At 44.4% G+C, this 27,314-nt stretch overlaps 1 protein-coding gene across 6 annotated transcripts in view; it reads left to right on the top strand.

Annotated features, from left to right (window-relative positions):
* The window catches only part of NAV1 (neuron navigator 1), a 343,043-nt gene that overhangs the window by 219,466 nt on the left and 96,263 nt on the right, over positions 1–27,314 (top strand). For all 6 annotated transcript variants that reach the window (XM_072648221.1, XM_072648220.1, XM_072648219.1 and 3 more), the window contains 2 exons: positions 15,527–15,629; positions 20,587–20,952. In XM_072648221.1, coding sequence (XP_072504322.1) covers positions 15,527–15,629; positions 20,587–20,952 — 469 coding nt within the window. The remainder of the gene's footprint in view (positions 1–15,526; positions 15,630–20,586; positions 20,953–27,314) is intronic.

Below are 27,314 nucleotides of genomic sequence, written 5' to 3'. Positions count from 1 at the left end.
CTCCATTTATAAACTGGATTTCAGGGAATAAAATAGACCTTGATTTCCTCTTTTGTAAAATAGTCATAATAGTTGCAAAAGCTCTGTATAAGTATAAAAAATTATGATTATTATACACATACACCCTCCAGGAAATGTAATCAAGAAATCCCCTCAGGAACATTTCCAAATGCACATCAACACCTGAAAAGAGGCCTTACCCCAAAGTAACAGTCCCTACTCCTCCTGTCTACCCCTCACCTCAGGCTGCAGATGGTTCCCTCTGCTGTCTACACCGTTGCCATAGCAACTCCTCCCTGATCCTACTACGTCAACCTGTCAGAGCAGGGCATCTGGGCAGTATCGCTAATGGAAAACATCTTCCAGTAAATCTCAGGGTTCATTTGGTAAGATAACATGGGGCCTTCCCAAGAAAGGAGACTCATTAGGCTTGGAAAAACTCTAACAGAGTCCCCAAGACTGGGAGTAGCCTTCTACAGGAACCCTGTTCTGAGAGGGAGTAGGAGATGAGTTAGCTTGGACCCCCTCCAAGTCTGAGAATTTGAGTCTGTTAAGCTCAGAGAAAGAGAAGACTCAATTAATCTAGGTTCTTACACCCTAAATCCTCACTCTGACCCAGGCTGCTGCCATATAACAAAATAGTACTTCAAGGGAGGTAGAGGATATGATGCAGTTGGCCTCCTCCAGAGCTGAGAGTGGTGGGAGTGGATAAGGTTGATTTTTCCCAGGGTACTAGATTAACGTCTTTAAGGTTCCCTCATATCACTGGCATTCTGTGACTCTCTCAACCTCTCCCACATCCATCCTCCGTAGACATAATGCAGCCACCATCTTCATTAGCCAGGCCAGGGCTGGATCAGCTGATTGGGTCAGTCCAAATTTCCCAAAACCAGACCTTTACTCCATGTCTGCCATAATCTCTTATTTGCTGCAAGTCCCAGCTTAAATCCCAGCCTCCACCGGAAGTCTTTCCCAATCTCTCTCAACTCTAGTGTGTTCCCTCTCTTTATTAGTTCCTATTTATCCTGTATTTAGCTTGCTCATATATAGTTATTTACATAGGTATCTCCTCCACTATATATGAGCTCCTTGAGGTCAGGGATTGTCTTGTCTTTCTTTGTATTCCCAGCACACAGTGCTTGGCACACAGTGGTGCTTTCATCAATGTTTACTGACTGGACTGGACTCTAAGCACAGTACCTAGCACATAGTAGACACTTGATAAAAGTTTATGGACTGATAAATGAACTACACCCTCTGTTTCAGTACTGCTGTTGTAGCCGAGCCATCTTCTTATAAGTCTTCTAATCTGTCCCTGCCTATGAGTTATCATCCATAGCTGTATCTCACCATGGTTCAGAAGTAAGCCTTTATTCTTAATGGTTCCACCAATACAGCACAACCTTCAATGATGGACGGTGTATCCATTGGTCTGATGACCAGCCTGGCTCATTACAAAAGAACTCCTCCCCAACTTGGTCTCCTGCTTATGGATTAAGGGACCACATCAGTTCTCAACCAGCTCCTAAGTGTTAGAGGATACCAGAGCTCCATCATTAGGGGAGAGGGTACCTTCCCACCCTCCAGACTCCCACCCTCCAGACTCATCCACACATCATGGTGACATACAGAGAATCAGAGGATTGTTGATTTAGAGCTAGAAGGAACTGTGTTGTTGTTTTTCAGTTGGGTCAGACTCTTTGTGACCCTCTTTGGAATTTTCTTGGCAAAGATGATGGAGTGATTTGGCATTTCCTTCTCCAGCTTATTTTACAGATGGGGAAACTGAGGCAAATGGGGTTAGGTGACTTGCCCAGGGTCATACAGTTAATAAGTATCTAAGCCCAGAATTGAACTCAGGTATTCCTGACTCCAAGCCCAGAGTTTTATCCACTTCATCATCTAGCTCTCCCCCGCACCAAAGAAACCTTAGAAGCCACTTAGTCCAACCCTTTCATTTTGCAGATGAGGAGAGTGATATGCAGTTGGGTCACATGGTCATACAGGTAGTGAGTGACATAGGCAGGATTCTCTGTGCCATACCTCTTCTCAGATCAGCTGAAGCATATAGTAAGTCTGGACATCTTCTCTTCCAAATAGGAATAGGATCTTAGGGGAAGTGGGAGTCCTCATGCTTCATTCATTCGCTAGCTCAGTATTGGCCACTCCTGAAAAAACCCAAGTGTTTGGAGACTAGAAGAAATTGTTAATAAGGATGACTGAAAACATCCCATTCAAAGCCCGTGTACTTCCCACCCTCCACTTTCTTCTCAGGAAGGCAGCCCAGCCTTTAGCAACAACACTGAGTTTCCTCCAAGAAGGCAGGGGCTGAGGTGCTAGGCAGGGTGGGAGCCTGTTTGGAGTGAAGGATAGAGCAGATTGGGGTCAGGTTAGAACATGAGGAGGATGTTGTTCTGTGTGCACCACCGTCCTGGCCTCCTCCCCCACCCGGCACACAGCTGCTGCTGGCCCAGAGGATGTGGCTTCCTGTCCTGACCTCACTGCAGGGTACTCTGGCCATGAGACTGGGAAACAGCTGCCACTTTCTCCTCTGAGGGGGCTGCATTGTGGTCTAGGGGGGTGGGGGGCAGGAGGGATTCTGATCTGCTGAGAGGGCCAGCTTCCTGATTTCTGCTTTGGGATCGGTGCAGAGGAGATAAGTCTAGACATCTGGGAGAAAGCTCTAGAAACATTTTCTCACTTTAACTGGTGAGGGATGAAGGTGGGGATGGGGCAGGGAGGAAATCCCGAGTCTTCCAGAAACCTTGGCACTGACTCTGAGCCAGTCAGGTGGAACAAAAAAGTCTTTCTTCAGCCAAGGAAAAGAGAGACAGAAAGGAGAAAAGACAGAAAAAGCAGGATACAACAGAAAAAGTATTACTAGTCCTGAAGTTATAGGAACTGGGTTCAAATCTCAGTTGGATTTAGTAATTTAGAGTCAGGACTTGGGTTTTAATCCCACCTCAGTCACTGTGTGAACCTGGGCAAATCACTTAACCTCTTTGTGCCTCAGTTTCCTCATCCATAAAATAAGGACTTGATGACCTTCCAGCTCTACATTTTAGATCCTATGAAAAAACCTGGAAGAGTTCTTCAGAGCAGGCAGGAAATATTGCCAGGGAGGCTGAACCAGAAAACAGAGTTCCCTGTAGACCTCTCCTCCAAAAAATCTCAGATTTCCTCCCACCCCTCAGCACATGCTATCTTCACAGGAGGGGGGGGGGGGCAGAGTGAATGATATTAATTAAAGAATGACAAGACCTGGCTTTAATGCCTGATTTTGCTACTTGCCTCATTGCATGATCTTGGTCAAATTGATTTGCCTATCTGGGCCTCAGTTTCCATAAAATGAGTTTGTATAAAAGGAGGGAGGGTGAAAAGTACACAGTCCCTCCAAGCTGTCAGTAGAGGCAGATAGGTGGTTCAGTGGTTAGAGAGCTGGACTTGAAGTCAGAAAGACCTGGATTCAGATCTAGCCTCAGTCTGGATCAGCTGTGTGACCCTGGGCAAATCACCTGACCTCTGTCTTAATTTCCTCATCCGTAAAATGAGGAAAAAAATAGTCCCATCTCCGAGTTGTAAGAATCAGAACCAATTGCAAACCTCAAAGTGCCATCTAAATTCCATATTATTAATGATAATAAACATTATGATCTTGCCTCTAAAAATTACTATCTCTGTGACCTAGGAAAAGTCACTTAAACTTCGTCAGCCTCAGTTTCTCTGTCTGTAAAATTGAGTGGATTGGACCAGATGGTCTTGGAACATCCCCTATGTCTGTAAATCCAGTGATTCTCTATGTTGATCTGATAGTGACCAGGGGAAACCAGTGGCAATTTGAACAGTTTTGGGGTTGGGATCCTGAGGATTAGGAAGCAGAACAGGTAGGACCTGGGAGTGGTTGAGCAGAATTCAGAAAGAAATCCGCCCTTGGGGCTGCTGCCGGAGTCCCTGCTACTCCATAGAGCTCATTCACTCTTCACTGCAGTGCTGTGCGGGGTGGGGAGCCAGCACTGCAGCAGCCCAGAAGATGGCCAGCAGCCCCATCTGGTGGCAGCTTCTTGTCATCAAGTCCCTGAAATTCTTGAAGAAGGACATGGGATGGGGGATAGGATCCCCTAATAAATACTTTTAGGTTTTTGGGTCCTGTTCCCCACCCCTGACAGAAATACATACACATTATCACCATCATCATCATCATCATCATCATCATCATCATCATCATCATCATCATCATCATTATCATCACCATCATCATCATCGTTCATCTGGGCTGGGTGAGGGAGGAAAAGAGCATGGGTACCATCCTCTGTGAAAAAAGTCCACACCTAGTCGTCAGGCTGATGTTGAGGTAATTGACTCATTCTCCCAGGGGACAGAGCATTCCAAAAACTAAATGGAACTTGGAATGTTTGAGCTTCTCAAGTTAAAGGAGGAAGATCCATGAATGCCATGGATCCTCTGCCCATAGCCTGGCATCTGAGGCCCTGCTTTAAGAAGATCATCCTTTATTATGCTGCTGAGTGGTCAGAAGATGGGGCATGAGGAGACTCATGTGGCTCATGGTCAATCACAGAACAGAGTGTTACAGCTGGAAGAGACCTTAGGGGTCATCTAATCTAAACCCTTTATTCTGCAGATGAGGAAATTGAGGCCTCAGAGAGGAAAAGAAACTTTATCAAACTCAATCAGCTCATCAATGGCAAAGCTGGGGCACTTTGACTCAATTTAGCATCCTTACCAACACACCATATGATTTCCACCCTAATTTCTCTTCCACATGCTCCCTTGTTTAGGGCTTCGGAGGAGATACTATACCTGTGCTCCCCTGATCCAGACCTTCTCAAACAAGACATAAAACCCTCCAGATTTCCAATCCTGGCATCCCAGAACTGGGGTTCTCACCACTCTCTCTTCATCCCTGCCTGCCATATTCATGCCAGCCCAGCACTGGTTTTTCTACCTACGTAACACCAAGTATAGAATTATATATTTAGAATTAGAAAGAATATCAGAAGCCAGCTGATCCATCTTCCACATTTTACACATAAGAAAACTAAGGTCTAGGGAAATTAAGTGACTTACCCAAAGTCATAGGTGGTGTTCTCCAGAGGTGGAATTTGAACCCAGGTCCTCTGATTTCAGATCCAGCGCTCTTTCTACCATGTTGCCTGCCATTTCCTAGCACACACAGGATCTGGAAAACATCATGTTGTTGTCTAGTCTATAGATTAGTTTTGTCCAACTCTTTGTGGCCCCTTTTGGGGTTTTCTTGGCAAAGATAATGGAGTAGCTTTCCATTTCCTTCTCCTGCTCATTTTACAGATGAGGAAACTGAGGCAAATGGGATTAAATGATTTGCCCATGATCACCTGGCTAGTAAGTGTCTAAGGCTAGAGTTGAATTCAGGTCTTCCAACTCCAAGGCTTGCACTCTGCCTACTTCACCACGTAGCTGCCTGGAAAGCCTCTTAGAAATCATATATTCCAACCCATATCATTTTATAGCTGCAAAAACTGAGGAGAAAGATTCTGTGAACCCCCTGAGGTCACATAGGCAGTAAGTGAATAAAAGAGCAGAGACTTGAACCCAGGCCCTTTGGTTCCCAGTTTAGCAGTCTTTTCACTATACACTGCTTTGTCAGCCAGTCTGGCCCCTGCTTCAGCCCAGTTGCTAGTTCCCAGGTTCTAGGGATTTCCCTGGAGATGACTTGATAACCCAGCCAACTCTTCTGGAAACAGGAGCATTTCATGACACTGTCAGAATTGATTCCCTTACCACAAGAGAGAAAACACTCAACCTGCTTCTGCTATGGAGGTTCCCTGACAACTGACTCAAAAAATATTGTGACTTAGATGTGGGAATAAATGAGGCTACAAGATTAGTAATAGAGTGAAGAGTAGTCCCCCGCATGCTCTTTTGAAAGAGGTTTCCTGTCTGCTAAAGTTCGTATCGTTCCATTATTCCAAAGGCACTTCAGGTTGTAGTAGAGTTTGAGAAGGATACTGGTAGTGGGGGGAATTAAGACAAATGCACCCCTCTAACATGAGTATCACATCGATTCCTATGCCAAGAGTTAGTTGTGTTTCTGACGTACCAGTGCTCCCATGCTGCAAGTAGAAAAGATCTGAGCTCACACACTATGGCCCCAGGCCCCAGAAGTTCACATAGTAGAGTCCACAAGTAATCTTGAGTCTGGCAAAGTCTGGGGTTTTTTGCTTTGACTTTGTATTGCAGCCTCTCTAGGGTCACTTCTCCATCTGGATACTCAAAAGCACAGTCTGGCCCCTGGGGATTGGTTGACTATTATTTCCCTCAGGGTCTTAAGGGTAGCTTTGTAGGATTGGGGGTTTCCAGTACTATTGTTTACAAGTCCCCACTGGTGTGCTTCCTACTGATTATCAGCCAGACTTGATTAACCTTTAGGAAGGGGATTTACTAAGTTTGTGTAGCAAGGATCAACTCTTCCCTTGCAACCACAAGATTCCCTAGAGAGAATGGGCTCAAGCTTATAGTAAAGTGGCAGTGAGGCATGTGTAGGGAATTCCCATGTGTGTAGCTCCCTGCTGGGCCCTAAGGGTCAGTGCCCTGGTAGAGTCCTGAAGCTTCCTTTTCTTAGTGTGTCTGCTTGGTCCTTGGTGTATCCTTGTGCTTTCGATGCAGACAATGCAATCAGTCACTGTTGTTTCAATGGCTCTGCTTCCAACATCAGTGAGAAATCTACATTTTCTGACTTTATGAAGTTCATAAGATCCTGACCTGTTCAATTCTGTCTCTAGATGCTCAGTGGAATTTTCTTGGGAGATCTTCTGTTTGCCCTTCGCACGTCTCTGCTCCCAGCTAGAGGCATTGTCTCCTACTAGTCTCTTCTCTTTAGTAACATGGTCAATGGTGAGTGGGAAAGAGAAAGCAGTAGGCAGGATCTTCTCCACACAAAGAGATTTCCTCTCAGGGGGCCTAGTGTCGTAAGTTCCCAATTTGGGCTCTTTTCCCACTTGACTGGCTAGCTCTGAACTAACTTGTTGTTTTTATGTGTAGCTCAAGAGACATGATTTATCTTCTTGAACCCATCATAAGATACTTCCTATGGGATGTCTTTTCTCTTTATCCAAGGACCGAAAATCCCTCTGATACTTTCAGATAGACTAAGGACTAATTCACATCTGGTTTACTTTTCATTGACTAATTGATTCAACATAGGCAGAGCATTCTGTGATTAACTGTGGTGGAGATTGACCCCCATCTTTATGTTTAAAGCATCAGAGGCTAACACACTGCTTTGCACATAGTAGGTGCTTAATAAATATTTACTGAATTTAATCAAATTACATTTCCCTTACCTCTAATGAGCCAAAGCTTGGAATTTATAACAGCTAAAAAGTGAACTGAAGTATACCTGGGAAGGAAAGACAGACTTAGTAAGCACCTACTATGTGCAAGGTAGTGTGCTAAGCACTTTACAAATATCTCCTTTGATCCTCACAAGAATCCTGGGAGGTAGGTGCTATTGCTACCTTCATTTTACCATTGAGGAAATTGTGGTAGATAGAAGTTAAATGACAAGTCCAGGGTCACACAGCTAACAAGTGTCTGGGAGGCTTCAGACGGAGACTTGTCATGCTTTTCTGGCTTGTTTAAAGACCAAATAAACAGAGTTTAGAAGACAAATAGCCTCATTTCGGGGTTTTATCTTCCAGATTAGAGCAAAGATTCAAATAGGATCTGAAAAAGAAATACCCTTTTTTTTAATTGAAATATCACCATCATGATTTGCAAATACAATTCAAATATCCTTAAAACAAAGCCCTAGTGACAGGTTTTGTGTTGTTGTTTTAATGATGGTGTAATGGAATGTTGTTATTTTGAATAGTGCTTGAAATGAGCAGGCCATTGGCTTAGCATCAGAAATCTGTCCTCTGTTTGGCCTTTGAAACCTTTTCCAACCCGGCTCTAGCCCACCTTCCCTGTCTGATTATCCGTTACCCCCCTTCACACACTCTCAGGTTCAGCCAAACTGGACTTCTTGCCTTTCTCCATACACAACATTCCATCTCCCATCCACAGGCTGCCCCTGTGCCTGGAATGTACTCCCTTCTTACATCTATCACTAAGAACCTCTGGCTTTCTTCAGAGATCAACTCCAAAGACTGCTTCTGCCTAAGACCTCCCGCAAAATTACCTTGTACTTATTTTTGTATATCCTTTATTTGTATGTATGCTGGTCTCTCTCACCTCCATAAAATGTAAGTGTCTAGAAGGCAGGGATTGTTTCGTTCTTTTGTCTGAATCTCTCTCTACCACCCAGGACTGTGGCTTATATAGTAGGCACTTAACAAATTCTCGCTAATTGCTTGCTTGCTTAGTTGGTTGATTGATTGATTGACTTCTGAGGTGGTATTTCTTAGAATGGAATCTGTCCAGTATTTACTGAATTTCCACAATCTGCCAGATTTGGGAACACAAGGAAGGTCTGGCTCCTGTGCCACTCACTACCCAACATTAACATTGATTAGACCAGTAGAAGGGTTGTGCCCTTGATTGGGTCTGTTTGTTTATTCCCTGTATGCCTTCCTGCTTCAAGCCCTGATTTCCAATAGGTTTGCTCCAGAAATACTTTCCTAAGACTGGCAGCTAATTTTCATGCTCTGGTAGATTTACATGGAGAGGGGTAGACTGTTACTTTCTTTAGTAACATGGTACTGTGGGGAAAGTTCTGAATTGTGAATCAGAGGATCTGGATTCTAATCTCAACTCTGCCATTTTTCCGTGTAACACTGGTCAAGTTCCTTAACCACTCCGAGCCCAAGTTCTTCTTTAAAATAAGGGGACTAAATGATTTCCCAGGTCCTTTCCAGCTCTAAGTCTACACTCCTACATTTCAAATGTACTTGGAGAATACAGGCCCAGGCTCTCATTCTGGCCTGGTCACTAATTGTGTGTCATTCAGTCAACAAAGATCTTTTAAGGGCTTTCTTACTTATTACAGGTTATTTCCTAACATTCACACATTATGCAGTGTACTAAGCACTAGAGATATGAAGAAAAGCAAAATTCTGGTTCTGCCATCAAAGAACTCACATTCCAGTGGTGGAAACAACCTACAAACAGCTATGTACCTAGCTTTCATGATATGGTGTGAATCTGAGATCATCTCAGAGGGAAGGCACTAGCAGTGGGTGGAACCAGAAAAGGCCTCTTGCAGAAGATGAGATTTGAGCCATCTGATGTAAGGAACAAGGAGGGTGACTGGATAATTTCTATTAAATCCCTCTGTCTTCCCCTCCCAGATTGATTCTTTTGTGAAAGCCAACTAAACCATCTTTCGCCTCAATTCTTACATAATTTTAATCACTGAATGGGCATTGCCTCAGACAGATAGGACCTGGGAAAGACCTTAGCTTAAAAAGGTCAAGGTCTCCCACTGCATCTGGGGCCATCTCTAGCTGTCCTGACATGTCTTGCCATTCAACCTTCATGGCTCTGGAAGAGGGAGTGATGCTGGTGACTTTGCACAGTCCTCCCTCGCTTTAATCCAATTCACTTGCAAGTCAAGCCATCACCTTCCTGAGGTCGTGGTCCTCTTGGAGAATTAAATCCTCTATAATAAGTTGCTTTTCTTCCTGTCTAATGTCTTACTTAAGTCCCTACCACTGCTCCCCTTCTGTTGCTATGTTAATACCTAAAACTATCTTAGAATTTGGACATGAATTATTCTGGCTTTGGCCCTGGGCTAAACTTCTCATAAGAGTTTTGAAATATGCAATGTGGGGTGATTAAAATTTCAACAGGCTGTTCTTGCAATTTACTTATTTGCTGGCTAATTACTATTTGAGGAAGTATAGGTGTTGAGTGATGGATCTCCTTGCCTACCACCTTCTTCCAACACCATCATAAATCTGCCATTGGGTGATATCATTCTCATTAGTTGTTCCCCATTCCTTACTTAACTAGATTTTAGAGAAATTATCCTCAGTGGCCTGAGGCCCAAAGTTTCCCATGGCTGAGAGGAACTCAGTGAAGGGAATGGAGAGTTAGGAGATTAAGTTGGTTTGGGTTTTTGTGATCAAGGCCAGAGGTGTGAGTAACCAGGAGATTTTCAGCAGCTGTCTCATCCACCCCTCCTGTCTCCAGCCAGCAGTGCCCCTGGTCCAGACCAAGCATCAGTAACTTGTGTAAGGGAAGATCTCTTCAAGAGGATTCTCACATGCACCCCTCCAGTTCCAATGCTTCCTACAGGTCACAAACAGGAGAAATGCAAGAAACAAGGAGGCAAATCCCAGGGACCCCATCATAGGGCTGACTCCCTTCCTCTCTGCATCTCTAAACTCCAGATATCTGCCTTCTGAAAATCACATGCCAGGCTCCCCTACAGTCTCAAGACCTTGTCCCATCACAGCAATTTTCTGGGCAGGTGAAGGCTAAGCAATTTAGGAAGGGCCAAAACAGAAGCTTGGTTAGGTTTATGCTGAAACAGTAGACCAATACAGTCTCTTGGATTTGAGGGTGGAAGGAGTATGGCAGTAGACAGGTGTGGGAAAAGAAGGCAACATTCAAACACCTTAACTTCAGTAGGAATCTCTATTGGCTCCAGTAATGACCAATTAAGGGGAATGAGAATGTTTAACCTGGAGAAAAGAGGACTCAAGGTGGGTATGAGGAATGTCTTCAAGAAACCGAAGAGCTGTCATGTGCAGGAGGCATTCAGTGTGTTATGTTTGGTCCCAGAAGACCAAAGCAAGAGCAATGGAGGAAAGTCACAGAGAGGCCAAATCAGGCATGATGTCAACAAAAGTTCACTAACCTTCAAGAAGTGAGTGTTTCCCTTTCATGGAGGTCTTTGAGTAGAGGCTGAATGATTGCTTCTTGGGTATATAGTGGGGATTCTTTTTCAGATATGGGTTGGACTAGGTGACTGCTGAGGTTGGTTTTTGACTCTCAACTCCTATGATTCTATGAGCACAGATTCAGCCTCTGCTACTAACTTATAAGGTCTAAGTATTATAGAATCCCCTCTTCAGCCTTCTCTTCTGCTACATCTGGCAGTCTAAATCATCTTGCCTCCCTTGGTATCACTATCTTCATCTCTTATCCTTTGACTGTCTCCCCTCCCCTTGACCACTTGATAGGTGGGTTATATATATATATATATAATATACTCAGGCACTTTCCCCTTTGTGGGAACAGCCTTCATAGGCAGACAGTGGCTGTGTATGTGTTTTAACATTTACCAGTACATATGTCCCAAGTCCAGCAGTATCTATAATTGCAATTATGTGCTTCAAATTTATTCTTGTATATTCTACACACACATGTGCATGTGTGTGCGAAAGGGAAAACATGTATACGTGTCATCATTCTAAGGACTGTGGGTCAAACAGAAATTTACCCAGTGCTGGTTTAGGAATCATCGGTACGTAAATGGAACCACCACCCTACAATGCAGATGCCCTGTTGCATGCTGGGTATGTGCAGTTGTTTACATGAAGCTAGGGTGAGTTGCCATGGTGACATGTAGGTTGGGGGAGCCTTTTATGCCTTAGAGACCCTGAATTAGCACACCCACCCCTCCAGTTCCCCAAAGCTGTTGCTCCATCTGTGCAGGGAGAAGCCTCCAGCAGCAGCTAGGGAAAATGGAGGGAGCTATGGGAAGGCCTCTTACAGACCTCAGTCAAAGCCCCTTGGAGCTGTCTAGAAAGGAAAATTGTTTTACACACCCTTTGTTGGGCCAGGCCTGCCTCCAGCCTCACCTCCCATGGTTGTGCTGAGTTCTGAGAGGACTTAATCAACAGAGGGAAGTTGTGTACTCCTCCAGCCCCAACCCTAAAACCATTTTGGGTGCCCCAGAATGAAGGGGGAGGACAGGTCCACCCCAGCTCTTCCAAACTGAGCTTCCTTCCTTCCTTCCTTCCCATAGACCTCAGCAGGTCTGATGGTCAGGTGAGGCAGAACAAAGGGTTATTTCCATGCTGTATTCTCAGGAATATAACCTGAATCTTCTTAACCACCCACAATGACCCCTCCCCATCATCCTCCAGGAGCAAAGCTCTTGTCCAAGAGTTCCCATGGACCAAATCCAACTTTCTCTCCAGGTGAAAGACTGATTGTCGTCTCCAACCTGACCACCAGATGTCGCTTCTGGGAGGCCCACCAAAAATAGGTCTGCAGAAGTCCCAGATTTCAGCATCTCTCAACTATGGCCATGTCCTGGGAGGAGAGACCAGATCCTAGAGTGAAAGGCTTTCCTCACCTGGAGTCTCTTTGCTCAGAATCTATATCTGTGTGACAGTTTGAAAGCAGCACTTCCTAATACTGATAGAATTAGATGAGGGAAGAGGGTGGGCATCATCCCAGGTGCTAAAATAAAGTGTATTAAGGAATTAAGTTCCTGGGTGAGAATCAGGAAAAACAAGTGGGAAATTCTTGAGGAGATAGAGAAGGACCCTTCTTCACATTATATTCTCTTATTTCTTTGGAGATATCACTGCTGGACCTCTGAGGACAGCTCTAAAGTTAACGTTGTTGTTTTGTTTTGTTTTGTTTTGTTTGGGAATGGGGTTGGAGTGGGGTAGAACAAATCTGGCAGATTCCAGAACAATCTGGACCTGTAATTGTATCAGTGTTAGGAACCCTCATTGTGGAAAATCTCTTCTTCTTCCTCTGCCCCCCCATACTAATGTAACTTAGAATCTTGGAGAATAACCTGAAGACCCGAAAAGTTAACTGGCTTGCCCCAGGTTCACAAAGCTAAGACATATCAATGACAAATTCAATCTCCAGGTTTTCCTGACTCCAAGAACACCTTCTATCCCATGTCTCTCAAGCTGAAGGTTAGGATCACAGATTTAGGACTGAAAAGAATGTAAGATCATTTAGCCTTCTTCCTTTCGTTTTACAGATGAGCAAACAAAGGCAGAGAGATTGACTTCAAGGTCCAAATTCAATTCATCAAAAAATTTAAGCACCTAATTAATGTGTGCAAGGCATGGGGTCTTACTAAACCCTGGAGCTCAGAGATAGTTCCAAGTAACCTTCCTTAAGTTTATCCAGTTAAAGGGTGAAGGTTAATTTTCTCCCCTTTCCTTCCTTTATGATATCTTCCTAACAAATAAAATAGTCATATCCTCTCTGCTGTCAATTTGGGATTCTTTGGGGGAGGTGGGATGCTATCTTCAACAGAAGAGAGAAATTCTGAGTGGGATCCCAGGGTTCTGTTATTGAATTGGAGTCATCTGGGACTGAATAGCTTTCTTTGTGGGTCATTTGTATTCTAAGACTAAAGATCCCTGGGTCTGTATACTGAACAACTCACACAAGCTTCCTCTCCTTTCTTAGATCCTCTACCTTTCTTAGATCAAAGGGCTTCCTTCCTCCATCCTGCCCTGCAAGCTCCACACTGACAATTGGGAGTCATGAAAAGAGACCAAAAGGGCTGAGGATGACTTCAGGTGCTTTGATAAATGCCAAAAATGGTGCTGAGATATTTGCACAGGCCCATCTCTGAACTCTCTGACCTCTTCCTGTCAAATCTGACCTTTTCTTCCCACCTGGGAAATATTGATTGGAGACTCTGGTATAATGTAATCAAAGTCAGTACAAATATGGTTTGTTTGCTGTATTATTAAAAACCCTTCTCTTCCTGACCTGACTCTTACCCGGTAGGACCTGACAAACCTACCCCCTTCCCAAACACACTTATCATCCCCCCCCACTTCCCCACTTCCTAACCGTCTACAGCCTTTAAAGACATTTCTGTGGCACAGTGACCATGGTCTTGGACCCATTGCGTCATTGGCATGTACCGCACAACCAAATGCCCCGATAACAATCGTACTAGAACGTGAGGACCTCAGGCAGTTGGCAAAGGATTCCATTATTGTCTCATATTTTTTCTTGCTTACAAGCTGGGTGATCTGAAGATTTTTATCTGGGATATCTAATGCTGGTTGATGAAGAAATATATAAGATAATGGGATTTAATGCAAAACGTAACTTAGAGATCATGTATTTCAGCCCATTATTTTATAGATCAGTAAAGTAAGACTGAGAGAATATTAAGGTACTAGCCTAAGTGGAAGAAAGGAAGGTGGAGCAGGTTTGGGTGTGGAGATGAATTGTAGGAAAGGTGCCCTGGAGACCTTGGGAGAGGGAGTGGTTGCTGCCAGGACCTGGCTCCCTGCCCATCCCCACCCAGCCCGCCCTTCAGCTGGCGAGACAGTTGAAACAGTCTCTTGCCAGATCCCAGGTTTCAGTCTTGGCAAAGGGGGGTAAAAAACTAACCCTCAAAAGGATTCCAAAGTTTTCCCTTTTCCAGCTGAAATAACCCAACACTCCAGCTGAGTGTGTGGTGGGCTGAGAGGAGGGAAGGAGAAATAAGGGAAGAAGGTAGGGGGAGATTTCCTGGCATATCAGACCTCCTGAATTCTTCTCTTTGAAGCCATTCATGAAAGCATTGACCTCCTAGATTCCAGGGAGACATCATAAATTTGCTTCCACTAAGTGCTTTGAGATCCTTAGGTAAAATCCTTTTGAGCTGTCAAATCTCCTCTCTTGGGCTACTGCTTTTGTCACACTATAAAACCAAAGAGAGGAAGGATCTGCTGACTTGTTTGTCACAAAAGGTTTTCCTCCTTCTAGAGTCCAGCTAGGTCACGGATGTCACCCAACCTAGAGATAAAAAGGTAGATTAGATGACCTAAGGTAGGCTTTTCTTGCCAAAGAATTCGGCAGTAGTCAAATCTGTATTTCAGCATCATCAAGGGCACCTCCCAAAAAAATATTATGCTGATTGTCCCTGGCCTTGGTCCAATACCCTTGGTCCCAGCACCCATTCCACAGGCACCCTCTCAATTCCTGAATTACCTCCTGGCCCTTCTAAACCAACACTACTGCCATCCCCTAAGGGAAGCTAGGGCTATCAGACCTGCTGGGTTCTGCTGTGGTGCTATCAGGTTAGTCAGAAACTTTTTCAAATCCTAATTAGCAGATGGAAGAACCCCATCTGATCTCCCTCCCAGGTCCCCCATCGGGACTGGCTTCTCCCTTCCAGCCAGCTGAGGCTCCAGAATGTGCCCCCATCAGACTATCTGAGACTCAGAGATGGAGGGAGGGATAGTTGGTGAGGTTAATTTTAATTGCCACAAATGTTGGCAGGGGTCCTTGTTTGTAGGAAAAATTGCCCCTGAGAACAACAACCAGGTGCTCTCACTATGAATATGGGGGAGGGATGGGAGCTCTGAGGGACAGAAGATCTTTTTACACACACACACACACACACACACACACACACACACACACACACACACACACACATATACACACACACACATACACATATCCCAGGTCTGAGGGGAGGCATCTCCACTTTCACCTGCAGATTTTCCCCATTGATCTGGCATCCCACTGGCATCCCATCCTGCCTTGCTTATACTAGCTGTTGTCCTACTGGGCGGAGGGCTGCCCATAACTGAGGTGTCCCCTGTGGTCAATCTCCAGACTCATCCCGTCTCTTCCCTCTCACCCTCTGCAGACCCAGAGTCCCAGAGAAAGAGGACAGTTCAAAATGTTTTGGACCTTCGACAGAACCTGGAGGAGACTATGTCTAGCCTGAGAGGTTCCCAAGTAACTCACAGGTAAGCTTTGGGTTGTGGGGATTTCCCTTGTTCTCTTCCACATCTGCCTCCTCCTCCATGTCTCTCCAACTCTCTCCCAGGTACAGGTATATGTCCCACTCATTGGTGCCCCAGATGGTCCCGTTGCTGTTTCTCCTTGCCTCCAAGTGGTCAGATGCCCTTTCACCTTTAGCTCCCTCACTAAGGCCCTGCCCTTCTAGCTAACATGTCCTTCACCATCCTCCTGTATTCAGCTCTTGGACCAGCACTACCAGTGGACATCAGGGAGGGTCTTCTTGCTCTCCTTAGCACAGCTTCACACTGGCATCATTTCCTGCTTGTGCCTGCCCACTCCATCCCCCACCCCAAATGCAGAGGAACTCCAAGCCCCTGGCTGAGCCCAGAGACCTCTTCTTCCCTCAGTACCTCTCCCCCAGCAGCCTGCTGGCCACAGTCTCTGCCCTGACTCAATGTTTCCCTTCCCTGACTCTGCTGGCTGCCCAGATGAGCTCATGCTGTCAGCTCTGTGGGGGGCAGTGGGGGCCAGACTGGGCTCTAGGGGTAATGAGTATAGGAGGCAGCCAGGATTGGGAAATTGTGGGGTGTGAGGGAGAAAGCTGGGTGAGGGACAAGTCACACCCTCAGTTGAATTAGAAGTGAGTTCCTCCCCTATCTCCTGGGGATGGAAAACTGAGAGCAAAGTTGGAAAAGCTGAGGAGATGGCAGTGATGAGGAGGATATTTCTTTAAACCCATGCTTCCAAACCTATGGTAGGACTATATTACAATCCTCCAAGCACTAAGTATTTAGTCTACACATCCTAAGAAATTTACGTCACCTCACCCCCCAATTTGAGGCATTCCATCACTTAGCCCTCAGACCTAAGCACTGAGTCCTAATTCCAAACCTCAGCCCAGATGCTTAAATCCCATCCTCAAACCTGAGAGTCTTTTTTCAATGTTTTCTGTTGAGTCATTGAGATCAGATGGTGAAGTATGCTACCCATCTCCTGACAGGGAGGTGATGGACACAAGATGCAGTGAGACATAAGTTTTGGAGATCCCAATATGGACCTTTGTTTTGCTTGACTATATATTTGGTTCAGAGGTTTTGTTTTTCTTTCCTTTTTTCTTCTTTTCCACTGGGGTGGGGTAGAAGAGAAAATAAATTTTTATTAATTGAAAAAAAATGAAGTTAGAAGATGGATCCTTGAGCATGTTTTCCAAGTCTTCCCTCCTGGGTGAGTGACTGTGCCTGTGCCAAGCCAAACCTTCAGCTTTTTTAAAGGAAGGGAAATGATGGAGAAATCAATCTGAGAAGGAAAGAAAATTGCTGATGGGGATGCACAAGAGGGCCCTGTGGGCCTCCCCCTAATCAGAATTCAGGCCTCTCTGGTATGTTCCTCCTGATCCCACTAGTACACATAGGAGTACCAAGCAAGCCTGGAAAACCCAACTGGGCAGTGGAGTCTAGGTCACTAAACATAACACTAGCAACCCTAGTACCCATTAGATTGGTCCAATTCAGAGCAGAGTCTATCCTCTTGTCTCCTAGAGACCCCAATTAGTCTCCACACCTATCAAGCTTGGGAAAGAGCTGGGACAGTCCCTCAGGCCCTGGATCACCAGCCAGTTTCATCCCAGGGCAAACAGAAAGAGCTTAGCTGATGAAGGGGTCACACCCAAAATGACTCATCCCTAGAGGAGCAGAGCAGCCTCCATTTCCTTGACTGGACTGACTCTAACTTGCCAGATGTGGGACAGCTGTGACCAAGGCTATGGCTGTTTATTGTCTTCGGGAATGGGGCAATGTTCAGGAGAATCGCTCTAAAACCCACATGGAGAGCTAGAGGACTGTCCCCTCTGGGGGAAAGTTCTAGATCTCTGGTTTTTAAAGAAATGTAATCAGTCCAAAACTTCTTCTTCCCTTCACTGTGTCCCCAAGCTGGTTTCCACCCCAACATTTTGATCAGATATTTTTACTTTTATAATTATTATATATCACATGACAGAGAAGCAAAGTGGTATGAGGGAAAGAGTTAACCTCAGAGCCAGGAAAACCTGAGTTCAAGACCTGCCTTTGACACATATAGTTATAAGACCCTGAACTAGTCACTTAACTTCTCAATGCTCTAAGTAACTCTCTAAGATTGTAAGTTAAAGAGAAGGCACCAACCTGCATTGATAGAGGGGGTTCATTGTAGCAGTGAATCCCTGGTGCATCCCTAGTCTTCCTGGATTTCTGTAACCCTTTCACTTTTCAAAGCATATCCAGCCAACTAGCCCATTTCAATTCCAACATAAGGGGTTAGCAAGTAGATTTAAGTATCCCTAGGTTATTAAAGAGATAACTTGGGAGGGGAGTGAATTGGCCCAACTTGCCCGAGGTCTTAAGTGTTGTCTTTCTGTGTCCCACCAAAGGTCTTTTTCCACCAGACCACAGTGTGCTCCAAGGCTAGGTCATGGGGAGCAGGAGGTTCAAGATTTACAGGTTTGATGTAGATTCAATTCCTTTTCAGAAACCTTTGCATCCATTAAGGTCCAGTTCCGCTTCTACTATTTCTACCAGCAGTGATGTTTCTATCTGAGACTGCATTGGGGGAAGGAGGGGAAAGGTCTTGTTTGGGGAAGGGAAAGGGGAGACAATTGCCTGGAGCTGAGGAAGACTGGCCATGGGGAAGTGAAACTTTCCATCCCATCTTGTGCCAAGCCTATTCTCCACCCCCCTACTCTGCGACAGGAACTGGAGGCTAGTGTGGAATTGGGGGTGGGGTATGTCCTCATAAAGTCCAGTGACTTCTGCAATAAAGACTCTTCCTAAGTCAAAAGATGGTTCTCCCTAGGACATTGGGGCCCTCACTTTCAGCAGTTTTCCCAGACTTTATTATGTCTGGAGAATAAAGAGAGGAAAGTAATTTCGGAAGAGGCTTGGTCAGCATCAGCTTGTCGGACACGATCAGGACAAGAAAAGAATAACTCAGGAAACTCTCGGTATCCAATACCCTGTCTGACCATAGAGTTCTATTATGATGCAAACTGATATAAGAGACTCAGCCCCAATTCTTCTGGACTTTCAGAGCCTTCCAGGGTTATCTTTTCATCCTAACACCAGGGTTTCAGTAGTTGGTGAAGAACAATATGAACTGCTGGGTAGAGAAATTCAGCCATGCCACCCATGTCACGTCTCCATAATTCAGTTGGCTAGGTCTTTATTGAGTACACTCTGGGAGCCCAGCATTGTACTAAGCTCCTCACAGACAATATAGAATCACAGGATCATAGAACTAAGACTGAAAGGAATCTTGGAGGCCATCTGGTCTAACCCCCTCATTTCAGATCTGGGGAGGTTTAGCACAAATAATCAAAGGTAAAATCCAGGTGTTCTGACATTTTATCTCTGTGCTTTTACACAGGTTATTCCCCCATATCCAGAATGTGCTCCTTTCCTCACAGCCGCATCTTAGAATCTCTTTGGTGGTTGTTGAGTCATTTTTCAGTTGTTTCTGACTCTTTGTGGCCCCTTATGGGGTTTCTTAGCAAAGATACTGAAGTAGCTTGCCATTTCCTACTCCAGCTCATTTTAGGAGATGAGGAAACTGAGGCAAACAGGGTGACGTGACTTGCCCAGGGTGACATAGCTAGGAAGTGTCTGAGGCCAGATTTGAACCCAGGAAGATGAGTCTTTTTGATTCCAGGCCCAGCACTCTATCCACTACACCATCTAGGTGCTCTTAGAATCCCAAGTTTCTTTCAAAGCCCAGCTCAAACACTGCGTTCTATCATTAGGCCTTTCCTGATCTCCTCAGCTACTAGTGCCTCCTCCCCACAATTGCCTTGTATTTATTATGTATCTACGTAAGTGAGTACATGTTGTTTCCCTCCCTCAGTAGAATATCATCTCTCTGAGGACAGGGCCTATTTCCTTTATGACTGGGTATGGCCAATACTCTGCCCTATAGCTGGCACATGATAAGTGCTTGATAAACACTTGTCGGCTGCCAGGTTGATGGAGACAACAGGAGTGTAAGACAAAGTCTTGCACTCAGAGTTTCTAATCCTTAAGGAGACAAGTTTGTCACATATATAATAACTGAAGAGCACTGTAAGTGGTATATGACAAAGGGCTAAGTAGAATAGCACCCAAGTGGCCAAACAGTATTGACTCTTCTGGCAGTGGCCCCAGAGGAGGAAAGACCAATGTCAGTTGCACACTTGGAGAATGGCACTCGAAACATGACAATGGGTCACTTTGAGATGGGTAGACAGGAGATAAGAGGGCATGGCAGGTGGGAGAAGAGGATGGTAAGGTGGCAGAGAAGAGGGGCAGCTACTGGTCATGACACAGTGCTGGGAGGCAGTAAGATACAGTGAGAAGAGTTGGGGACTGGGCATGGGGTACCTGGATTCTAGGCTTGGTGCTGCCATAAACAATTATCTCTGTGTGACCTTGGACAAATCCCTTATCCTCCCCAGGTCTCAGTTTCCTCCTCTGCAAAATGAAGGAGTTGGAATATGGCACAAAGGAAAGAGTGTTGTGGAATCAGAAGACCCGGGTTGCTCTGTGTGACCCTAGACATGTCACTTAACTTCTCTTCATCTGTAAAATAAAGAATGAATTGACTAAAAGTTCTTTCCATCTCTAGGTCTATAATCTAGATAGGCACAGTGGATAGAACATTGGACCTGGGGTCAGGAAGACTTGAGTTCAAATCTAGCCTCAGACACTTACTAGCTGTGTGACCTGAGCCTTAGTTTCCTCTTCTGTAAAATGGGGCTAATTCTAGCACCGACCTCTTAGGGTTGTTGTGAGAATCAAATGAGATAGTCATTGTAAAGCACTTAGCACAGTGCCTGGCACATAGGGCTATATAAATATTAGCTATTATTATTATTACTAATTCTGTGATCTACTAAAAGACATCTCTTCCAGCTCTGAAATTCTTTGATTCTTAAGAGCTCGCCTTATTCTTGCTCCATAGCTCCCTGGAGATGACCTGCTATGACAGCGATGATGCCAACCCCCGCAGTGTGTCCAGCCTCTCCAACCGCTCTTCCCCACTCTCTTGGCGCTACGGACAATCCAGCCCCCGCCTGCAGGCGGGTGATGCACCTTCAGTGGGTGGGAGCTGCCGCTCCGAGGGCCCTCCAGCCTGGTACATGCATGGCGAGCGAGCCCACTACTCTCACACTATGCCTATGCGAAGTCCCAGCAAACTCAGCCACATCTCCCGCCTTGAGCTAGTTGAGTCTTTGGATTCTGATGAGGTTGACCTCAAATCTGGCTATATGAGTGACAGTGACCTCATGGGCAAGACCATGACAGAGGATGACGACATCACCACAGGGTAAGGCTATGGCCCTTTCAAGAGCATGACTTAGAAGGGAAAACAGGGGACCATCTTTGTTGTTAGATTCTTTACACTTTAACAGGAATGGGGATTTGGCCCTCCACCTTGCTGTGGTTATTTAGAGCCCTGTGGAACCTCTCCACCAAGTTCTGGGCTATGTATTTGCTGGAAAGAAAGGTAATTGGAGACATCCATAAAATGGGAAGGGGAGAAGGAGGATGTTATTTGTATATGTAGCTTCTTCTCCCTGTGTATGATTGGTATGGTCTCAATGGGGTAAGGAAGGCAGGAACTGGACCTTGTGGAGCTAGTCAGTCAGTGATGATGAATAGCTTTTTAAGTTGCAGAGAGGGTACCAACCTAGATTAGTACAGGGAGTTCCTTCTATCAATGCTATCACAGCTCCATCCTCTATCCCCATTATAGCTTATTCTCTGATAGGTTGCTACCTAGACTTCCTATTTTGGTACTGCTCCCTTCCCAGCTTTTAAAAGGCTCCTCATCTCTCCTTTCTTCCACAGAGACACCTAAATCTTTTCTCCTTACTGCTTCCTGTCCTCTCCTAGTCATTCTTACGCTTAGGGCAAATTAATTTGAGAGTTGGGATATATAAGATCTAAGTATTGTTGAGATGGATTCATGACAGGGGTCATAGGAGTTAAACATATTGAAGAACTAGGAACCAGGGAACTGAAGGGGAACAGGGATCGGAGTGCAAATACCTGAAGCCAGGTATTGAGTGGATTGAGGAGAAGGTGATCAAGAAATCTGTAAATGAAAGCAAAAAGGGAATCTGGATAAGATGAAGTTAACTTGACTTGTTGGTCAGTCTTTCAATTGTGTCCAACTCTTTGTGACCCCATGGACCACAGCTCACCAGGCCCTTCTGTCCTCCACTATTTCCCAAAGTCTGTCCAAACTTGTGTTCCTTGTTTCCATAACACTACCTTCTTATCCTCTGCCATCCCCTTTTCCTTTTGCCTTTAATCTTTCTCAACATCAAGGTCTTTTCCAATAAGTCCTATGTTCTCATTATGTGGCCAAAGTATTTAAGCTTCAGCTTTAGTATTTGACCTTCCAGTGAATACTCTGAATTAATTTAAGTATTGACTGATTTGATCCGCTTGCTGTCCAAGGGACTCTCAAAAGTCTTTTCTATCATTTAGTTATCTTCTCCCCTCTATTCTACATACCCTTGTGCAGCTGTGAGAATGGATCCCTAATAGAAAATACAGTCTCTTTCCTTGTATCTTTAAAGCTAAGAGAGCTTCCTTTCTGAACAGGAAAAATTCACTTGAGTCTTTCTTTGAGGCAGGAGAGAAAACGATGAATTCTATGTGTCCTCTACAAGCCAAAGATTCTAGAATTTTTTTTATCCGATATTCCTTCTAATGATCAGACCCACACTTGGAGTATATGGGGTAGGACCTTCTAGGCTTTGCACTTTCCTGGCAAACCCTTCAAGAGCGCATGCTTGCATAAGACATCCAGCATTCAAATAATATGCTATTATAATTCTAATAAATTCACCACCAGGGTAATGAATTTTTTGGCCACAGAAATTCTCAAATAACTAGTAGACCTGAGTTATGGACCAGTGGTGACCAGGGCTGGTGAAGGAAGTTTCCTATATCAGTGCAATCACAAATCCTTGAATAATTGAAGTAAATATTCCTTGTAGTAAGTCCTTCATCATTTCCTATTATTTATTGGCATAGACGTAATTGTCTGTTCCCATATCCCAGTGTCTTAGTGATAAACAGAATTTTAAACATGTTGAAATAATGAAAAAGAAAGAAACAGAATTAGAAGAAAGTCAGAGACACTGATGACTCTCCAATTGAAGGAAAACACACACTTTTCTCCATGGGAATGTTTTCTGATGGTTTGCCCAAGAAACTCAGGAAGTTGTCACCAATTCTATACTGTGCTTGGTCACAATGGGCAGTTAGGGCTAGTCACTTCAGTCAACTTGAATTTCTCTCCTAGTAATAGCAGAATAAGATTTTTTTAAATTTCACACTCTTTACAAATGAGGTAAAAAATTACTCTTTGTCTCCACACTATTTACTCATTCATCCATTTTCATTCACCAAACATATTTGTTGAGCATCTGTGATGTTCAGGGCCCTGCTTCTGCTTACAATTTAACCAAAAAACCATGCAGTCTCTGATTGGCGACTCCCAAAGACATTATAATGTCTCCAATCAGAAGATCATTTCACACGGAGCTAAAAGTGTCAGAGCTAAGACTAGAATAAGTTCAGTGCCCTAACTATCTGTGTGAAATAGTTGTCACCACTCTGGACCTTGGTTTTCTTATCTGCCAGATGGATGGGTTAGACTAAATGCTTCCTGAGGGTGACCTATGAACTGCAAGGATATTTGTGGTCACTTGAGAAACTGAGCAGTCCTTTTCTAGGAACCCACATACCCAGAGTCCTTCCTGATCATGCTGTTCTCTGAAACTTCAGTTGGCCTCTGAATGCTAGAAGGCATATTACATTAAACTCACATTTGTATAGAGTTTTACTTGTGATTTGTAAATCACTTTCCTTCCCACAGTCCTGAGGTATATAGTGCAAATACTATTCTCCCCTCCTTCCTGTTTTGCAAAGGAATAAGAGTTTATTATGAGAAGAGGAGCTTCCGCTCATGCAGGCCACCAGTCCCCCGACCTTGCTGCTCTGACTTAGAACCCTGATCCTATGATGCCAGCCATCCTGCTGCAATAAGACTCCCCAAGTCATATAGTTCCCTACAGGTCTTTAGCACTAGGAGAATCCAAAGGTCCCAGGGACCTTCACCCAGTGACTTCTGCATTTGACCCTGGAGTAGGGTGGGGGAAGAAAGAAAAGAAATAAGCATTTATTAAGCACCTACTGTGTGCCTGGCACCATACTAAATGCTTTACAAATGTTACTTCATTCGATACTTACAACAGCTCTGTAAACTTGGACACTATCATTGTCACCATTTTATAAATGAAGATATTGAGACAGAGGTTAAGTGACTTGCCCAGGATCACACAGCAAATAGGTGCTGGAGTCCAAATTTGAACTCAGGTGATCCTAAATCCAGCTCCAGTGCTCTATCCACTGATCCACCTAACTGTACAAGTAGGGTCAGCCTGGTGATGAGGGCTTAGCAAAGGTGATAGGGTGTTATCCAATATTCTCCTCCCATATTCTTTTGTAGGGCATAGCCCTAGTACTAATTCAAGCTCTAAGCCTTAGATTTTAATGCTTAAATAGTCTTCCCTCTTATTCCTTCCCTCCCAATTTTCAGCCCTTTTTCCTTTAAACTACTGGTCCCTTCTCCTCCAACACCATGAGCCCCACCTTCTGCCCTTTGGCACATAGTGATCCCTGATCATTTGTACATTTCCCTATCCCAAATCTGTCAGGGCTGAACCATGGAAAAATGACTCAGACCCAGATGGCAGTTTAGGGAGGAGAAAAGGGGAGGGACAGAAATGAAAGAGGGGAACACAGTGTTCTAGCTAACTGCTCCCGTTCTCCAAGCCAGGAGATCCTAAAACACAGATTGGGCTCTAACAGTAGATTCAAACCTTTATCCAGCAGGTCTCCAAACTATCACCTTGTCCCCTCCTCAGAGATTTGGTGAGATTAGAGGTGGCATAGTGGGTAGAACACAGGAGTTGGAGTCAGAAAGACCTGAGTTCAAATCCTGCTGCAGACACCTCTTCCCAAGTGAGTGACTGAACAAATCACTTAACCTCTCTGTTAACTTCCTCCTCTAAAATGGAGTTAATAATTACACCAACTTTACAGGGTTGTTCTAAGGCTCAAGGGAGACTATGTATAAAGTGTTTCATAAACCTCAAAGGATTATGTAAGTGGTAGCTATTGGTCATTAGTCCCAAGGAGAAAGAGAATAAAGCCAGCCATGAGACCTCCTTCCCTGATCTGATCAAAGGCTATAACCAGAAACTTAGTCTCAATGACTCCTAGCAGAAAAAGTAACTTTTCTTCCTGAAGCATTCAGGAGTACCCAAAGTTTCACTCCTGGATTTATCCCCACTCAAGCAACCTACTCTCTTCCTCAGCCTTCTGGGACAAATTTGGAGGGATCTGGACCAGGGAAGGTCCAGCCAATTAGGCAGCTTTGGAGAAAAACAACTGACTCATGTATAGGGTTGTTTACTGCCTGTTGACTCTGGGACTGGCCTGACCTCACATCCTCAGATCAGTGGGGTCAGGAGCTGAGCTCCTTCTGTATACCCCGCCCTGTATGGGACCAATGGGAGATGGGAGGAGAGAATAGGCAGCCTTCTGGACAAGGAACACAGTCTCTGCCCTCAGGCTATTCTCTGTGTGATGAGGAAGGCATAGTCCATGACCTCAGAGAGCTCCTAGTCTAATGGGGGAAAAAGCTGTTTCTCCAGGGAGCTAGCTCCCTATTTGATGGGAGTGACAATCTCTGTCTTCAGAAAGCTTCCAATCTGATGGAAGGGACAGTGCATGCACATGTGTAGGTGAACACTTATGTGCAAAAATCAGGCCTAGTAATTAAAGGACCTAAGCACAAAGACCAAACTAATAGAAATTACATGAAGCTATAGCCACGTGTGCTGTATTTCTCCTGGGAGTATAACAAAAATCCCTGTGTCTTTATAAAGTAGACACATTCCTGGTTTGGGGAGGGGGGGGTGTATTGAAAGAGAAGCAAAAACCAGGATTTTGTAAATTGCTTCCACTTTTCCCAGTTATTTATACGATTTGGGGGCTGTTTTGTCTTTATTCTGACTGGGTCTTTAGTTTTAACTTTTTCCATTCCTGGCTTCTCAAACCAAGTAATCCATGCACAGGAAACCCAGAGTTCACACTGATGATCCCTTTGTAACCATAAGGATTTTTTTAAGAAATATGAATAATTGCTCCTCAATTTATGAGTTGTTTAAAGTTTTAGATTTCCATCTTTCCTTCTTGCTCTGCTTTTGGAAAAGTAGGATACATCTGTGTCTCCAGTGAATTTTGCAGGGAATATGCCATGTTTGCTTAAAAACCAATCTTTTAAGTTGTCATCATTTCAGAAAAGCCTTTACCATTAGAAATACTCTGACCCATGTCAGTGACTTCGCTGCCTCTGTAGGACCAAAGCAGCAACTTAGCTTCCTTTTATGGGCACTGAAAATAGTCTTTTCTCAGCGAGACATGAAACCATGCTTTGGATTCTCACTTCCCTAGCAGAATGAAGTGAGTGGATATGTACCAGGTAAGCTGTGAAAAATCAAGTTGATTCTGAGGCATTCCACCTCAAAGACCTCTCCTCTGACTGGGGAAGAGGAAGAGGATGGTTCCCCTTGTCTGCTCAATAAAATAGAAACTCAGAGCCCTCTACAGCCTAGCTCTAACTTACCTTTCCAGCCTTATTTTACACTGTTCCCAATAGACACACTATCTTCCAAACAAACTAAACTACTTAAAACTTGGCATCACAGATAAGCCTGGAAGATTCTCAGAGGCCATCTGATTCACAGCCTTCTCATTTTACAAAGGGTCAGAGAGGGCCTTAATTTGCCTTGTCCAGAGTCAGACTGGTAGATATCAGGGGTGGGAGTATTCTTCCTACTAGCCCACACTGCCTCCCTTGCATTCATCCTGCTTTCCTCGACCCCTATGCATTTTCCCACGCAATCCCCCATACCTAGAACAGATTTCCCTCTCCGCATCTCAACCCATCAAAATCCTTCTCCTTCAATGCCCAGCCCAGGCATGTCCTAAAGCCTTCCCTGTGTGATCACACCCTCACCACTAGAAGCAATGCTTCCCCCCTTAAATTTCTCATGTCATTCTTTTGACCTCTCATATTTTTTTGCAGCTTTGGTTATTGTTAAGTACTTGTCTAATGTCCCCTACCCAGGAGATTGTAAGATCTTTGTGGGCAGGGCCTCCATGGTGTTTGTTAACACCAGCAACCAGAGCCTATTAGCTTGAACATAAAAGGCATATAATAAATGTCTGTTGAATTAAGTAGAAATGCCATCAGGTTCACCATATGATTCTAGTACAGCAAACATTCTTAGGCTGGTGCCCTCTGTGCAGCACTTAGCACATAGTAAATGCTTAATAAATACTCTTTCATTCATCCATTCATCCTTTATGTTCCCAAGTCCCTTGCTAGGCTGTTAATCTGATCTCAAGAAAAGCAAATTCCTTTGAATATCATGGAGGGCAAACAGTCACAAGAAAGGCAAAACCAGTTGTGTTACTCTGTTGTGGGTCAGGGTAAGGTGCTTTCACTAATATTACATGACCTTTTTGAAATCTGCCAGGATTGTTAGCTTGTGCTCAACTTGTAATAAAACTAAAATCCCTGTCTTTCTCTTTTTTTAA

This window comes from Notamacropus eugenii, chromosome 2, assembly GCF_028372415.1.
Source record: "Notamacropus eugenii isolate mMacEug1 chromosome 2, mMacEug1.pri_v2, whole genome shotgun sequence".
Classification (NCBI taxonomy): domain Eukaryota; kingdom Metazoa; phylum Chordata; class Mammalia; order Diprotodontia; family Macropodidae; genus Notamacropus; species Notamacropus eugenii.
Note: the sequence above shows the minus strand (reverse complement) of the source record. Positions and strands in the feature narration are given on the sequence as shown.